This window comes from Ceratina calcarata, unplaced genomic scaffold (genome assembly GCF_001652005.2).
Source record: "Ceratina calcarata isolate Rehan_Ccalc_2016 unplaced genomic scaffold, ASM165200v1 scaffold97.2, whole genome shotgun sequence".
Classification (NCBI taxonomy): domain Eukaryota; kingdom Metazoa; phylum Arthropoda; class Insecta; order Hymenoptera; family Apidae; genus Ceratina; species Ceratina calcarata.
This window is the reverse complement of record NW_017181113.1, coordinates 1,256,080-1,273,534: the sequence shown is the minus strand read 5'-3', so window position 1 is coordinate 1,273,534 and position 17,455 is coordinate 1,256,080. Positions and strand designations below refer to the sequence as shown.

Sequence of the window (17,455 nt, the reverse complement as noted above, 5' to 3'; positions counted from 1 at the left end):
CCCCAATGGGTTTGTTCGAATAATCAACGTTTTACTCTACGTGTACGTATATTAATTATAATACGTCATAATTAATTTATTGAGCTTTGATTTACCCTAGTGAACGTCTCCAACGACACAATGAAAAATCCATTGCCACTTAAACGACAAGGGACTTGAGATCTGTTGATAACGAACATGACATCTCGTCGACACGATTTTCCGCTGGTCGTCATTGGTAAACCTGTCCAAGGCCCACTGTACACGGCCGACTTTATGCTCGCGCTTTCTTGTACAATACAGTCGCAGCTGAACGTGAACATGAACAATTGACTCATGCAAGTCACAATATGAAAAAGGAAAACCAACCGTGTCGCGAAAGCCGCGTTCGCCTGTAAACAATATCGTGTTACTCGATAGACGTAATCATTTCCCAACTTTTTCTACTAACCATTACTACTTGATAACTGTCGAGACAAATCAGCAAGCTGAACAGTAAGACTTGTACAAAAGCAATCAGACTGAACACCTCGTTGACCGTTTCGCAATACGCGATAAGCGTTTGATGCTGTCGCACATAATTAATGAACAAATTGTAATATTTATCCGAATAAGTTGACGAATTTGTATCTGGCTTCTCATTCTTCGTCAGTAACGATTCGTTTTCCAAACCTGGCATGTTCGCCAATCTATATTGTAATATACGAAACTGACAAGCTGCGTGTAGATTAAGCATACATAAGCAGTTGTCGAAACAGATGTAACCCAGGCTAACTTGGCATGTAGCGAGAATCTATGAAAATTTCAGATTTCTAGAATCTACCGTTTTACTGAGACTAAGCTAATTACATGCAGCATAACGACAAATCCGACTGACATAATTAACATAGTAACAAAATTAATGTGTGTATTTCTTGAGTAACTTTTTATTGAGGTAAACGTCCCAATTTCTGTTCACTGGCTTATTTTTCTATAATTCCAAGCTGAGATATAATAAAATTATAGAACAACGCCTTACATGTATTAGATTAGTCGTTAGATTGCATTTCAATTAGGACGTATACGTAGATAATTTCGTATTTGAGAAGCAGATAAATTTAAATCGAACTAAAGTCGTATGAGCCACCTCATAGTCGATTTTAAATTCAGTTGACATTACTTGTATCAAATATGTTACTTCATAGTAAGGTGTCGTCGAAAGTGGCAAACCAATCAGCATGTCCCAAGGGAGAATTCTTTCCGACTCGTTTTTTCCAATATTTACTAAAGTAGAAGTGCGACGTGAAAAATAGAGAACAAAAGGAAAACGTATATATACCGGGCGTTAGCGAAATCGTGGTACGTGGTGGCAAGGGGATGATTCCTCACGTAAAATCTAATCGAAAACAAGAATATTATAATATATAATAGAAATATAATACAATATAAGGAATAAAAGAATTACTTATATTCCTTGTTCTCGACTAGATTTTATATGAAGAATCTCCTCATCCCCTTGCCGGTTGTAACACAATTTCGCAAACACCCTCTATATCGCATAATTACCGATAAGCGGCTTAGCGATGTATGAAAAAGAAGTAGCCTGGGTGCAGAACGTGAAGACACAAATGAAGAACGCGCACAGACGTTTCCAGTTGTTAAAAATCAATCTCTCGTAACTGTCGTCGTAGTCCACTTGCAAAAACTTTCGTTGCATGTGTATGATCAAACGGAACAGATTTTTTCTGTGCGCGAACAGAACGAATATTTTCACCAACGGCATTAACACTGTGATAAAGGTGCACACGGCGTAAAGACTGGCCTGTGAGTAGAGAAGAGACTCCTTCTGAGCTTCAGTCTCGCGATGATTTCTTCGAGAGATTGGAATCAACTGTTCACTTACGTGCAGATCACCCCACGCGAGATAAATATTCGACGATTGCAGATAGACGGCGAAGAAGATCGAGCCGACCGTGTAAACGAACATGACATCTCTGGCGCGTTGCTCGGACGGGCTGGCGGCCATCCACAGACCGCATAACTTCAAAAAAGCTGACGTGATGCTAATGGATATGTCTTTGCCCCTCGGAGAGCCCATCCGTATTGGCAATAATCGATTGGATAATGGACTCGTACGTTCCTATGCTTTTTGCAATATTGTTGCAGCCTGACGGGGACGATCAATCGCTTTGATCTATCGCCATCGTTTATCCGACCGCGCGCTTTGTATTTATTGCAAGTAACATCGTCATTAGTGACGACAGGGAACTCGATGTCACGGGAGTGGAGGAGCGAGACGGAAGAACGAGCGGTGCATACGTGGTTTTAGTTTAAGTACATAATACGCGGCCGATGCATTGACGAGTTATGCATGATTCAGTCACCGGCTCGAAACCCTCTGTGAAATGAAAAAGCTGTCAGCAGCTGCGCGGCTTTGTAGCAAGAGGATTTCGTTCATCGAACTTGGTAATTATAGTAAGTTGCCCTAGTCCTGAGTACGACAGTGGCAGGACAACAATTTATTGTGCAGTGTCATAGTGGAACGTGACGTGGTCAAAGACGAGATTTGTGAATTTTCCTGTTATTTAACTAGAAATTAAAAGACTGACGGGAACTGGATATGCATAAGTGGATACGTAAAACACTTTGTTGCTTCTAAACACAATTTTATTTACTCGATTAACAGTTCAAGTTTCTGCGTACTCGCAGATTTTGTTGAGGACAGCTCTTATTGTCGTCGACAGAATCATAATTTCATTTCATATCTACCTTTCCCTGAATATTTTAAGAATTGATCAGATAAGTTCGGCTAGCCTTCAGCGTTACTCCTCATCAAGGTGAAGTACGACGCCGCAGTGCTTAAAATCTGCGAGAAACGTATTATACTTTCAGCCAAGGACAAGCAATTAATTCCTAACAATTGAAACGAGAGTAATTTCGTTATGCTTATTCTACGTGCCAGCTTACCGAGGTGTAAGTCTCAAGCGACACAGGGAAAAATCCATTCGCTGTCAGACAACAGACGCGCCTGGCTCTCACGATAACCGTGATCAGATCTTTGCGTAACAATCTGCCAGGTTGGCTCATTGGTAAGATCGACCACATCGCCGAGTATGCTCCTAAAGCTATGCTCTCGCTTTTTTCTATCACTTCGTCGCAGCTGTACGTGAACATGAGCAACAGAGACAGAGCGCCGACTACGAGCAAGGCGAAAATCGAACGTGTTCCAAGGGTGGCATGGGGCGACTAAAGAAATAAAATAAAGTCCCAATTTCCAATTAAAAAAAAAAGCTGAACGAAGTTACGTAGAATCATTCTATCTTCGGTGTCTGAACGCGGGATTGACGATTTCACGTGTACCAGATACTAACCAGCAGTATCTGATAACCGAACAAGCAAATTAATAAACTGAACATTAACACTTGTACGAGTATGATCATCGTATACACGTTCTGGAGGCTTTCGTAGAAATTAATTAACGCTTGATGCTGCCGAACGCATTGCTTGAATTTACTGTAAATCCTGTCAACTGTTCTCAGCAATTGTTGTTCCGGATTTTTCTCGTCGACGTGGCTATAATAATCTATGTCGCACAACGTTTCGAGCCTGTATCGCACTATGCGAAACTGCCCGGCCAAGTGCACGGCCATAAGACAAAAAACGTTATCGAAGCAAAAATAACAAAGTCCTACGTAATACAATATTAATATCTGTAAAAGTTAATATTACGTATGAACGTGTCGGTTTGAAATACAAGTATCACTCGACTCAAGTGATTCCAATGTAATCTTGAATCATTTGTAAATTGTAATAGTGTGTCTGAACATGTGCCGAAGAAAACTGTTACTTGACGATATAAATTGAGACTATAAATAATTTAAATACCTGACTAACAATCATGCATTCATAGAAGGGCGTCATCAACAATGGTTTTATCCACATATTAAATGGAAGTCTTCTTTCGGTGTCGTTATTTTGACTTTGTGCTGTACAAAACATAAGCATTCATGTACACAATAATTTTCATACAATTTTATAGTTTTGTCATTATCAAATTTTTCCATGCTCGAATTTGCTATCGATGATTTCTCCAACTCACAAAGAAACGGTGTTATTATGTACAAGGCCATAACGCACATTCCCACGGTTGTAACACAGCAGATGAAAAAAATGCAAGTTCTCCGGCACTTATCTACAATATTTTTCTCATGTGCATCGTAGTCGGCGGTCCAGAACTTCTCTCGCATGTACACAATCAGGTTTAGGAATTCTACTTTGTGCAGCAGTACAATAGAGACCTTCACTGTTCCTATCCACAGGCTTAAAGAGTTGGTGATGTTGTAAAGAATGTCCTAAAATTAGCGCTGGTAACATCCAGTGATCAAAATTAAAAAGTTGTAAAAGTGCAAGCGAGTCGGTGGATTACTTTCGTGCTAGCAAGTGCAATTTTCGTTTTAATTTAACGCCACAATTCGAAAAGCTATCGATGCACTTACACTATCGTTGATCCAGGTGAAATACAAATCTCTTATTTGAAATATCGTAGCTACAGTGAGAAAAATGTACGTAAGCGCGATCATTAAATTTCTTCCATATTGTTCAAGAGTGGTTTCGCACATCCATATGCCGAGATTCTTCAAGAGAAATACGCACAATTTCACTGATATGTCCGAACGCATTCCCGTTTGCATGTTGACTGACGTACTGGCGGACATGTGGAACCGTCGTGCCTTGCACGGTGTTATAAACAATTAATACGACGTCCAGCGTTCCTTTGATGTGTCAATTCTTTGTGGTCATCTGTCTTGACCACTCTTGAGTACTTATACTTGACACAATCTATCTTTATCGGCGTAGAAAAGAAAAATGAATTAACACCCTTCGTTTCCAAGCGTGGTAGTAAACCATAGTTGACAGTAAAATTGCACGGAGTGCATATAAGTGCAATATAATTTACAAGTCCTTTTGTACTTGTCCATCAGTACTCTATGTACAGCGATATTTCACACTTCGAGGTCTAACTTTGCGGAATGAGAAACGTGACACATCGAAAATAATTGCCACTTGGCAATGGGAAGTTTGAAAATTCTGTCTTCCTCCCACATCTGGTAATCAGTGCACAAACATCGCGTACTTAAACCGAAGCACAGTGTTCCTACTGAAATACATGTTTTGAAGACGATATACTTTAAATATACGGGAATAAGATTCATATGTAAAGTAGTCGACCATCATTATTATATAAAACGTTTATAGAGTATTATACGATTTTTATGTGTCAAATAATGTGGTTGCATGCAAACAGCAAGTTCAAAATGATTTCTTTATAATCTGTGATTATTATTGTTTAATAGGATGTAGTAGAAACTAATAGGATGTATGAGGACACGCAATCTACGGATCATAGTGCCACAAGCGGGACCTGTTTTTATGGTCGGAGGGACAGATATTGCCAGGTCGTAAAGTTTGCCAAGTAGCTTATAATGCGGACAACCGCAACACCTTTTCTTTAGGGTAGCTAGGCTTCTCGAGTCTCGTTCAGGGCTGTACGATGTCAACTCGGTATTAATTTTTTTCAACGAAGGAACTGACGAGTTTATTAATTATGCAAGGACTTCAAATAAAATGGTAAAATCTAAATACTGTTTCAATTAATTAGGCATTAAGATTGAGTAAATTATGTTTTATTTTTACATAACATGAATATGGATTAATATGTACTAGCGAGAAATAGTTGTTATGCATTTTCCTCGGTCGATTCTCTCAACAGAGTGAAATACGACATTGCCGTACTGAGAACCTGGAACATGTGATTTAGTTCATAAATTAATTGAAAAGTATTAAAAAAAATAAAAATCAGGACTAGTGTTTTTATTAGCAGTTTTGCTCCAGTTTTAAAGGATAACATGATTTGTGATTAATTACCTTCGTGTAAGTTTCGAGGGAAACAGGAAAGAATCCGCTGGCCGTTAAGAAACAAGGCTTGCTAGCTCTCAAGATGATCATTACCGCGCTTCGTCGTACATCCCTCCCGACGTCGTTCATTGGCAGGGGTGACCAACCGCTCATATACATTGCGTCGCCTACACCGTTGCTCTGTCTTATCAAACAGTCGCAACTGTAAGTGAGCATGTAAAGCTGGCAGAGAGCGGCAAATGTGTTCATTGCCAAAGTGACATTCCTCGAGGCTGGAGTATCCATCTATTCCAGTTAAAAATTACGTACATTAAAATGCATTGCTTCTCCGATTAAACTTTCATACGTTATATCGAAAAATATGTAAATAATTCCGTTGAGAAAAATAATTTCGTAAAATCTTTGATAACAAATGTGCTGCCTTTACGTATACGAAATAAAAGTGAAGAATTGACATGTTCGTGTAATAATCCAATGTTGCATGACATACTAACCAGGACCAGCTGATATCCGAGCATGCATAGTTCAAGAGCGAGATACACCACCTGGCCACCTATCACAAGTGTAAATACATTCTCCAATTCCGCGCAATACGCTATGAGCATCTGATGCTTTCGTATATAATATTTTAATTTCATGTTAACTTCGTTCACATATTTCCACGACTCTTTGTCTACGTCAGACAAGGTCTCGGACGTTAAGTCCATCAATTCGTATCGTAGTATACGAAATTGTGCAGCTGCGTGGAGGCTCATAATGCACAAAATACTGTCGAAACACACGTAACATATACCGACGTAATAGACGCTAATCATCTGTATAAGTGGAAATTGAGGATTGAATAATTATTTGTTTTTACCTTCTGTTCGGTTTTAATTTATTTAACAGAATCAAACTTTCGAGGAAAATATGAGCCATGAAATATGTTCACACCTGTATCGCAGTGATCGTTTCGTAATAAGGTGACACGGTTATTATAGGCAAATCGATCCATACATTAAACGGTAACACTCTCTCTGATTTATTTTTCCCGTAGTTCACTGAAATAAATATAAATAATGAATACTAAACGTTTTGTATTCTGTTCCATTGTCATAAAGGTGTAAAATGTAAGAAGGGAAAGGATGAGTGAGTAGGGAAAAATTGTAAACCAAGACCATTTCTGGGTCACTAGACTGGAATATAACTAATAGTCTATTTTGTTAATCCTTTTAATATAGGAACGCAAGCTAAACGTTTGACTTCATTTCGAATTGCATTCGAAAAAGATATAGAATTTATTTTAAGTTCTGATTTACATACCCATAAGTGGCGTTACCATGTAACCCATGCAAGTTCCGTTTATCGACATGTTGAGGCTGATAACGAGAGCCGCGCATATTTTCTTGCAATCTTCGAAAATTAATTTCGCCTTGCCCGTATAATTCACGTCCCAGAAAGTCTTCTGCGTCAATTTAATTATATCGTGGACCTTTCCTTTATGCAGGTATATAACACCGATTTTGAACACGACGATAAACACGTATGATAAATTGCAAGCTACATAGATGCTTTCCTGAAACGCGAAACTTCGTCACTGTATTTCATTTTAAAAGTACACGAGAAAATTTGTTTCATTAAATATTTGTTTTGCACTAAGCAAGGTATCGTGTTCCAATTTAACTTCCGAGCACTCACGTCGAAGTTGTCTCTTCTGAAGTAAAGATCCCTGATTCCGAGGCACCCAGCGAAGAAGAACATCTGTCCGGCCATCATGAATGCCATTTTTCGGTTTCGTTCCTCGGTTTTGTCAGCCGCCAGCCACATACCACAGGCTTTCATTAGGTAGCTCGTCCAGGTTACCGAGATGTCTCTGTTCTTCATGGTGGAGAACGACTTGTCGAAGTAATCATAACGAGCTACTCCGCGTCGTACATTTAATATTACTCAATCGATACGTACATTATACGGGTTGATATCCTGTATTTAATCGTAACAATGCACTTGTTCGTTCTTAGTTTCCTCACGCGTAAATGAAAGGGTTGATTGCGTATACCTTATACGTGCATTGTAGTCGCAGGTAAAGTTGTAAAGGCCTTCGTAATTGTAATTGCATTATTAAGATGTTCGATACTACCGGTAGCTGTCTTCAGTCATCATCAGACGTTCTTTGTGTCCTGATGGTGATTATAGTCACGCTTTATTGAACGCTTATTATGTTCTACTGCCTAGCCGTTGATACTCTTCATTAGTTTTCGTCTTGACACTCTATCCGGTCAGTGGAAAAGTTCTAATACGATCTTCGATTTACCTTTAATTTGCTCTTTAGTATAGGAAATGTTACTCGTCTGAATAGTTTCTATCATTTTCTATGATAATTTATCAAAGTTCCGGTATCATATTATTGTAAAATATTACGTATAAACCTTAACTTAGAGATAGGTGTGAGTTACATTTAACAAAAGAGGTTTAATTTTACATAGAAAAAGTGTTAATATTTATTTAAGTACATTTTTTGCTATTTTCTTTATTTTCGTAGAATTGAGAATTAATTTTTTTTATTGAAATGATGCTTTTTTTTATCTTGATTGATGTAATTTACGAAAACTGCAACTTCCAAAAGAAATATGCTGGCGGAGTATCATCTAAAGGAAGAAAATTAAATATTGCACTTCTATTTTCTTAGGAAACGTACACGTGCTTTATTGTAATGATAACGATATTATAGACAATCATCGATTAATTAAGGTCTTGTATTATTTATTATGTTTAATTTGCGTTATCTACGTTGTTTTTCATCAACGTGAAGTACGACATTGCCGTACTTAAAATCTGTAAGAAAGAAGACATCGACAATTAATTATGTCAAGTCTTCAGGTATTGTATTATATTATATTATTATATTTAAATCTAAAAATTTGCATTAATTTAAATGAATTTAATAAATTTAAAATCAAATGCACACATATAGAAACATATTGTAATATTGAAAATTCGGTTCTATACCGTTTAAAAGTATGAAGAAATGATATATTACCGAGGTATACGTTTCTAATGATACAGGAAAAAATCCGTTCGCAGTCAGACAACAAGCACGTCTCGATCTGTTAATAATCATGATCAAATCAGTTCTAATCATCTTCCCAGGTCTATTCATTGGCATATTCGTCCACATTGCTGAATACGCGCCTATAGCTACGTCACCACTTCGCTGTATTACAGAGTCGCAACTGTATGTGAACATAAACAACAAGAACAACGAGCCGACCAGGAGGAAAATGAAAATTGATCTTCTTGCGGAAACAGTTTCAGCCTACGGGTAGAAGAAACATCTAAACTTTATCCAACATTTAAGAGTAAGTTGATTTTAGTGGAACGAGCAAAGCTCAAGGAACTAGCCCTTTGCGACGAGCCGAGAAGACGATAATGCTCACTAATTTCATTCCGAGTATTTAATTGTTTTCAAGATCTTATCTACTAACCAAAAATATCTGATAGCCGAACAGGCAAATTAGGAGACTGAACATCAGCACTTGAAGGAGAATGATCATCGTGTAGACGTCTTCTAGTCTTTTGCAAAAGCTGATCAGTGCTTGATGTTGTCCAATGCACTCTTTAAGTTTTGCATAAGTGTTTTCAACGTGCGTTAACCATGTTGCTTTCGGATCTTCTTCATTTACGTAGCGTTTCGCATCGCACAACACTTCGAGTCTGTATTGCAGTATGCGAAACTGGCCAGATAAGTATATGGCCATAATGCAGAGAATGTTATCGAAGCAGAAATAGCATACTCCTACTACGTACAGATTCATTACCTCGAAAACATATATAAACATTATTCTTTATTCCTAAATTTCTTATCGTAAATCGGCGAAAATACATTTGCTTTATAACACTAAAAATACAACTTACTACTGGCATTACTTGATATAAAATTGAAATATAAAATGAGATATTGAATTGAGGTGTTAATTAAAATATTTAAGAAATAAAGAATAGAAATACCTGTGAAGCGAACAGCATGTAATAGGTGGTAGGTGTTAGTTCCACCCAACAATTAAATGGTAGCTTCCATTCTGTGGTATTATCGTTCACTATAACAAATGTATAAATGCACGAAGTTCTGTCTAACCGCTAATATTTGATTAATCGTTTATCTTCTTGCAAACGTGAAAATATACATATATTTAAGTAATATTTGTTTATCGAATTCGAAAATATAACTTACCAATAAATGGAGTAACCGTGTATCCCATAAAAACGAATACTGCAAATAGGCTGACGCAGAAAATGAAAAAACCACAAACTTTTCTACAGTGAATTAGAATTTTCGCCTCGTGACTATCATATTCAGCGTTCAGGAAATTCTCTTTCACGTATGTAAGCATTTTTAAGAATTTCACTTTCTTCATCAGTATTATGTACACTTTGATCATAGCCATTACGAGAGTTAGAGTATTAGAGACTACATAAGGTAGATCCTGAAATGAATAAGGATGTATGTACGTCCTCCCAAAGAATTTGAAGTTCTGTATTATAAATCGACAATAAATGAAAAGGGACTTTAAAGTTTCATTATTGTTGCGATTAACGAATAACTGTAAGCCGTAAAAATTATCATGTAATGTTAGATACACTTACAGTAGGTTTGTAAATGTACGTGAAATAAATGTCTCTGCCTCCAATGATTATTGAGATAATCGTACAGGTCAGGGTTCCAGCAGTCACAACTTTCCTTAGTCGTTCTTCAGCGAGATCTTTCGCTGTCCACAGGCCGATGGTCTTTAAAAGTAAAGTACATAACAGTATCGATATGTCTGAATGCTCCTTGCTTATCATCGCGTTGAAACCCTTATCTAAGAAACCCTTATCCTGACACTTGGAATAAAATTTCTTTCTCTCGAACAAATGATTATCACCTACGACTGGCGTAGCTTTGATTATTCAATTCTTTTTATCCATCGTTTCTCAGCTCATCGTATCTCCCTTTATAACGATTTCCCTGTCATTAAAACTCGCGTGAAACATAAAAGATAATTTGTACTTGTCAGTACAGATTTAAAGTCTCGCGCTGGGGTGACTACATTATTCATAAAACGATGAGATCAATGTTCCCTCCCGGATGGTAGTTCCCTACTCTACGCAGTTTACCTACATATCTGTTCAACGATGCTTCGCTGAATTAGAATCAGCGTTACGTGGGTTGAAACATTCTGATTCATGTAACGAGGAATGTTCTCAAGGGATTTTGAAGTGATGTTGAAAATCATCTATATCCACATTGTTGTGAAACTAGTTCTCGTTTTGAATGTATTAACAATAAATACAAGTAATAATATCACTATTCAACATATTACATGGCTGTACTCATATGCAAGTGTAAGTAGCATTCTGTACGTTACGATCTAGAAGCCTCCTCCGTTTGGCTTAATAATGTAAAGTACGACACTGCGGTACTCAACACCTAACAGAACAAATATGTGTATAACATAATTTTTAATTTTTTATCAAATTTTCTTAACATTTCTCTACGCATGTTTAAATTCTGTTATTGTAACACGTTACCTTAGTGTAGGTTTCGAGAGACACAATGACGAATCCTTTAGCTGTTAGACAAGAGGCCACGCTAGATCTCATAATGAAAAATAGTAAGTCCTTCCGAAATTGCATTCCGCTCGTCCTGGCTGGTAAATCCACCCAAGGTCCGTTGTACAGTGCACTACGCACGTTCGTGCTCTCTTGAATTATGCCATCGCAGCTGTAAGTGAGCATCAACAGCTGGGACAAGCAGTAGGTCAAATGAAAGCTAAAGATCAAACGCGTGGTCAAACTTGCGTCGGGCTGTAAAAAAATGTATAAAACTTGTACATAAATATTGTATATAAATTAATACATAAGTACTAAGTACTCATGTAGTATAAACTTTTTTTAAGAATGAAAATTCAATTTTGAAGATTTCTAGTATTTCAAAATACAGCAAATTAAAAGATTAATAATGGCAGCTATTTATCACTCACCATTAGTACTTGATAGCCGTCGAGGCAGATGAACAGACTGAACGTTAACAGCTCAGCCAAGATAATTTCAGTGAACACCTTTTCGATTTTATCGCAATATGCTAAAAGCGCTTGGTGTTGCCCCACGTATTTTTTAATTAGGATGTAACACTTATCCGAGTAACTAGAGGAACTCGATTTTTCAGTTCGCTGTTTTCCCTCATCTTTCAAATCGGGCATACTGGTTAATCTGTGTTGAAGTATACGGAATTGGCTAGCTGCGTGCAGATTCATAATGCACAGACAGTTGTCGAAGCAAAAAAAAGTTATACCGACGTGGAACACCGACAAAGTCTGCGGACATGTCAGAATTCTAAGACCGATCATAGTACTGAATTCATGTCAGAGTGATTTTCAATCTCTTTCTCAAAAATCATATAATTGATTAAATAAAATTGAATATTAAATGATAATAGGGAAAATACCTGAATGCAAAATATTATTTCATAATACGGTGTCACTGTCAACGGTAAGTCGAGCCATATATTAAATGGAAGTACTCTATTCTCTGTCTCATTTCTACTAATATTAGCTAAAACAGCATGAAATAATAATATGTTACAAGACAATGAGAATCGAAAATAGTATCCGAATATAAAAAAATATTGTAGACTAAAATTATTATGTTATACAGTACAAATTTAGCTTACCGATAATTGGTCTGATGATATAACAAAATACGCACAATTGAGCGAGAAGCGTGAAGAGGCAAATGAAAACGGTGCACTGTCGTTTGCAATTAAATACAATTTTCTTCTCATAATCGTCGTAATCCGCGTGCAAGAAGATTCGTTCCAGGTACAAAATCAAGTGAAAGAAATCTTCTCTATGCATGAACAAGACAATTATCTTGATAAATGGTACTATCGTAGACAAGACAGTGCAAGCCAGGAATATGCAGTCCTACGGACAGATAAATGTACACAAGAATACTTCGTTCATTATGATATATGTACAATATATTTTAAAATTTCTTATAACATAAGTGGTGCCAATTGCCAAATATAAAATTAGGGTTTCAATATAATCGTGTGTTTGATGTTTGAAGAAGAGATCAATTGCCCATGTACTTACACTGAAATCGCCACATGAATAGCACATATCCTGCACCAGCACGACGACAGCGATTATCAACATAAGCAGGGTGTAAATGAGCGTGATATTCCTGATGCGTTGCTCGGCTCCATTCGCGAACATCCATAATCCGACGAGCTTCATATATATTGACGCTAGGTTGATAGACATATCGTCGGAGTCAAAGAAACTCATGTCGCTTTACTAATACCGGTTGCGCTGACGTTCGGTTAAAATTTCTCCGAGTATAGATTACTACGACGTATCGAGGTTTATCAGTCGCTTTGATCAGTTGGCATTCTTTAATCACTGACCGTGCTTATACTTACCGCGTATTATCATTTTCATTGAATCATTTAATAGCCATGATGGATTCTAAAGAAACCGGAGAACAGAAAAGAGGAAGGAAAGGAAGACACTCGATAATTGAGTATCGCTGTGGCAAGCAATTGCGACTAATGTATAGATGGAATCAATGAGTTATGCATGACGTCGGGGCTTAGTAAGATCAAAAAACTATACTCGCTCTATCATAAGGAAATTTAAATCGCTAAATATCACATCGTTAAGGAACATCAGTTAAGAGAATTGTCTGTAATTTGCTGTTCTCAGAAGTAAGGAAGGGGGTAGTCTATAGCGAGGGAGATATGCTAGACTAACAAGTAAATGGGCCGCAAATTTGAATTACAGTTCGCTACGTTACTTGAAATTGAACAGTGCGTTGAACAATAGTGATTCACGTCACGAAGGAGATAGGATGTGCTCAAGATATTTTTAAGATCACCAATAACCACGTTGTTATAAAACTATTTCCCTTTGAGAATTTATTAACAATAAATACAAGTAATAATATCTCTATTTAACATATAATACGGCTGCACTCATCGGCAAGTGTAAGTAGCATTCTGTACATTACAACCTAGAAGCCTCCTCCGATTGGCTTAACAATGTAAAATACGACACTGCGGTACTCAACACCTGTAATAGAATGAGTAACTTCATTTTTATTTTTTACCCCACAGAAATAATTTAATGGATGCACTTCAGTAAGCTTTTTCAATGTTTTCCAACATTCCCCTACACACATTTAAATTTTGTTATTGTACCTTAGTGTAAGTTTCGAGGGACACAGTGACGAATCCTTTAGCTGTCAGGCAACAAGCCTCGCTAGATCTCATAATGAAAAATATTAAGTCCTTTCGGAATTGCATTCCGCTGGTTGTCAATGGCAAATTTACCCAAGGTCCGTTGTACACTGCAATACGCACGTTCGCGCTCTCTTGAATAATGCGATCGCAGCTGTAAGTGAGCATCAACAGCTGGCACAAGCAGGCGATTAAATGAAAGCTAAAGATGAAACGCGTGGTCAAACTTGCGCCGGGCTGTAAAAAATATATAAAGCTTGTACATAAATATTGTAAAAGTTAATACATAAGTACCAAATGCTTGTTTAAAAAATGAAAATTCAATTTTTAAGATTTCTAGTATTTCAAAGCGTAGAAAATTAAAACACGAAGAGGGGCAGCAATTTATCACTCACCATTAGTACTTGGAATCCGTCGAGGCAAATGAACAAACTGAACGTTAACAGTTCAGCCAGGATAATTTCAGTGAACACCTTTTCGATTATCTCGCAATACGCTAGAAGCGCTTGGTGTTGTCTCGTGTACTTTTTAAATAGAATGTAACAATTATCCGAGTAATTAGAGGAACTAGATTTTTCGATTTGCTGTTTTCCCTCGCATTTCAAATCGGGCATATTGGCTAATCTGTATTGGAGTATACGAAATTGGCTAGCCGTGTGCAAATTTATAATGCACAGACAGTTGTCGAAGCAAAAAAAACTTACACCGACGTGGTACGCCGACAAAGTCTGCGGATAGGTCAGAATTCTAAGACCGATCATTGCACTGAATTCATGTCAGAGTGATTTTCAATCTCTTTGTCAAAAATCATGTGACTGAATGATTAAGTAAAATTGAAAATAAATTGATAACAGGAAAACTACCTGGATGCAGAACGTTATTTCATAATACGGTGTCACTGTCAACGGTAAGTCAACCCATAGATTAAATGGGAGTACTCTATTCTCTGTCTCGTTTCTACTAATATTAGCTAAAACAGCATGAAATAATAGTATGTTACGAAACAATGAGAATCGAAAATAGTATCCGAATATAATAAACTATTGTTGATTAAAATTATTATGTTATACAGTACAAATTTAGCTTACCGATAATTGGTTTGATGATATAACAAATTACGGTAAACTGAGTAAGAAGCGTGGACAGGCAGATTAAAATGGTGCACTGTCGTTTGCAACCAAACAGAATTTTCCTCTCATAATCGTTGTAATCCGCGTGCAAGAAGTTTCGTTCCAGGTACAAAATCAAGTGAAAGAATTCGTCTTTATGAATGTACAAGATTATTATTTTGATAAATGGTACTATCGAAGACAAAACAGTACAAACGGCGAAAACACAGGCCTACGGAGAAATAAATATACACAAGAGTACTTCGTTTATTATGATATATTATACATCTGTATAATAAATGTCCCAATTTCTGTTCACGTCACAATGTCCAATATTATTCGAACAAATATGATACAAAATGTATGGCAGATTATAAGCAGTAAGGTCAGACACGAAGGGGTGGCTACACGGGTTTACCCCAGAGATACAAAAAATTAAAAATCAAATTGTTTTACACTAAATCCACGTACTTACACTGAAATCGCCACATGAATAGCACATATCCACCACCATCACTGCGACAGCGAATATCAACATAGACAGGGTGTAAATGAGCGTGATATTCCTGATGCGTTTCTCGACTCCATTAGCGACCATCCACAAACCGACGAGCTTCATATAAATTGACGTTAGCCCGATGGACGTATCGCCGGAGTAGAAGAAACTCATGTCGCGTTACTAATAACTGTTGCGCTAACGTTCGGTTAAAATTTCTCTGAGTATAGCTTATTATATCCTATTGAGGTTTATCAGTCGCTTTGATCAGTTGGCATTCTTTATTCACTGACAGTGCTTATACTTACCGCGTATTATCATTTTCGCTGAACGATTTGATAGCCAGGATGAGTTCTAAAGAAACCGGCGAACAGAAAAGAGGGAGGAAAGGAAGACACTCGATAATTGAGTATCGCTGTGGCAAGCAATTGCGACTAATGTATAGATGGAATCAATGAGTTATGCATGACGTCGGGGCTTAGTAAGATCAAAAAACTATACTCGCTCTATCATAAGGAAATTTAAATCGCTAAATATCACATCGTTAAGGAACATCAGTTAAGAGAATTGTCTGTAATTTGCTGTTCTCAGAAGTAAGGAGGGGGTAGTCTATAGCAAGGGAGATATGCTAGACTGCTAGACTAACAAAGAAACTTAGTCAATCTTGATATGGCGATTTCAATACACGGGATGTAAATCTTAGAAAAAATGATTAACACGATCGTAATCATTCATGTTAAATAGGTGATAACAGCTCTAAAGGTTTAGTGCCAGTGTCGCCATTGTACCCTTAAAAGCCGGGACCCGTATAATTTGTCCCTCGGCCGGAAAGTGGGGACGACGCGACCATGGTGGGGTCTGGTACTTGATGGGGATATGCTAGGCATGGTCAGCGATGGCGCACGAAGAGAATAGTAGTGGGGATCGAAATACGGGCGAAAAAGAGGGGACGCGAGCCGTGCGGGATAAATCATACGATCCCTGCGTATCGCAGATGTATCGTTTGCTAAGACGTAATGGCCGCTGTAAAGAACGGAAGGTTTATACCTGACTTGCGGCTGTTTTTTTACGACCGTAAGAATGCTTCAGTCAGGATACAATTGTATTTATGGTATCCATAAAAGTATTCAATTAGTGAAACTGATATTTCGCTCGTTTGAGGCGAAGTCGTAAATTCGTCAGGTAGTTGAGGCCTAAAGTATATTTTTCAGGTCGATGTCTTATGTACAGGGTGTAAAAAAGTGATATATTACGAACATTATGGCGGGACGCTACACTTTTGAATCGGTGAAGGTCTCTAAAAAATGGACCACATAATTGACCTTTGTAATTTCGAAGCGGTAAGCCTATAATTTCATACTTCCGGCCACCTTTAACACATTAATCCTTTCAGTAGCTTCGTTTCCTGTATCAGCAATTGATCGTTTTACTTGCACAAGAAATTATTATACTTCGGGTAGGAAACGTGGGAAAAGAGATGGGTAGGTGTCAGTCGATGAATTATTCAATTTCGAAGGCGGCCCGGTTCGACAGACCACCATTTGTGTTTCACTCTTTGACAGTGACACAGGATGCCCTGTAATTCGACCATATGGAATCATCGGATACGTGCACGAACCTATATGTACAGTTCGTGAAGGAAAACATTCGTTCCTCACTGTTCTGTTCATTGACAATGTTGTATGTAAGTGGAGAGCTGAATAATAATATAATGTTTCATTT

The 17,455-nt window shown here is 37.5% G+C and overlaps 4 protein-coding genes across 9 annotated transcripts in view; all 4 read right to left on the bottom strand.

Annotated features, from left to right (window-relative positions):
* The window catches only part of LOC108631825 (odorant receptor 13a-like), a 4,807-nt gene extending 2,665 nt beyond the window's left edge, over positions 1-2,142 (bottom strand). For 2 of the 3 annotated variants that reach the window (XM_026819148.1, XM_026819147.1), the window contains exons 1-5: positions 1,862-2,142; positions 1,525-1,780; positions 1,139-1,242; positions 431-772; positions 96-371 (exon numbers count right to left, since the gene is read on the bottom strand). In XM_026819148.1, coding sequence (XP_026674949.1) covers positions 96-371; positions 431-772; positions 1,139-1,242; positions 1,525-1,780; positions 1,862-2,056 — 1,173 coding nt within the window. In that variant the 5' untranslated portion in view covers positions 2,057-2,142. The remainder of the gene's footprint in view (positions 1-95; positions 372-430; positions 773-1,138; positions 1,243-1,524; positions 1,781-1,861) is intronic. The other variant, XM_026819149.1, reaches the window with a different exon arrangement.
* A 337-nt stretch (positions 2,143-2,479) lies between these two features.
* LOC108631824 (odorant receptor 13a-like) lies at positions 2,480-5,205 on the bottom strand. 3 transcript variants are annotated; one of them, XM_018035988.2, is made up of 6 exons: positions 4,455-5,205; positions 4,058-4,310; positions 3,844-3,944; positions 3,330-3,668; positions 2,926-3,204; positions 2,480-2,824 (listed from the first exon to the last, which is right to left on the bottom strand). In XM_018035988.2, the coding sequence occupies exons 1-6, from the start codon at positions 4,671-4,673 to the stop codon at positions 2,768-2,770; spliced, it is 1,248 nt and encodes a 415-aa protein (XP_017891477.2). In that variant the 5' UTR covers positions 4,674-5,205; the 3' UTR covers positions 2,480-2,767. The 3 variants fall into 3 exon arrangements, with proteins under 3 accessions (XP_017891477.2, XP_026674946.1, XP_026674947.1); XM_026819145.1 differs by having other exon boundaries at positions 3,330-3,584; XM_026819146.1 differs by lacking the exon at positions 3,330-3,668.
* Positions 5,206-5,626: 421 nt separating this feature from the next.
* LOC108631822 (uncharacterized) lies at positions 5,627-13,252 on the bottom strand. Its single transcript, XM_026819158.1, has 17 exons — positions 12,984-13,252; positions 12,560-12,812; positions 12,335-12,441; positions 11,871-12,203; positions 11,419-11,694; positions 10,495-10,635; positions 10,082-10,334; positions 9,859-9,947; positions 9,336-9,668; positions 8,860-9,166; positions 8,635-8,685; positions 7,552-7,799; positions 7,177-7,429; positions 6,808-6,914; positions 6,369-6,689; positions 5,884-6,159; positions 5,627-5,758 (listed from the first exon to the last, which is right to left on the bottom strand). Exons 1-17 carry the CDS (start codon positions 13,176-13,178, stop codon positions 5,696-5,698), a joined length of 3,606 nt encoding a protein of 1,201 aa, XP_026674959.1. The 5' UTR covers positions 13,179-13,252; the 3' UTR covers positions 5,627-5,695.
* Positions 13,253-13,609: 357 nt separating this feature from the next.
* Positions 13,610-16,599, bottom strand: LOC108631820 (odorant receptor 13a-like). Of its 2 annotated transcripts, XM_026819150.1 has the most exons (7): positions 16,042-16,599; positions 15,713-15,974; positions 15,217-15,469; positions 14,992-15,098; positions 14,524-14,856; positions 14,090-14,365; positions 13,610-13,961 (listed from the first exon to the last, which is right to left on the bottom strand). In XM_026819150.1, the coding sequence occupies exons 2-7, from the start codon at positions 15,905-15,907 to the stop codon at positions 13,896-13,898; spliced, it is 1,230 nt and encodes a 409-aa protein (XP_026674951.1). In that variant the 5' UTR covers positions 15,908-15,974; positions 16,042-16,599; the 3' UTR covers positions 13,610-13,895. The 2 variants fall into 2 exon arrangements, with proteins under 2 accessions (XP_026674951.1, XP_017891474.1); XM_018035985.2 differs by having other exon boundaries at positions 15,713-16,599.
* Positions 16,600-17,455: the final 856 nt, after the last annotated feature.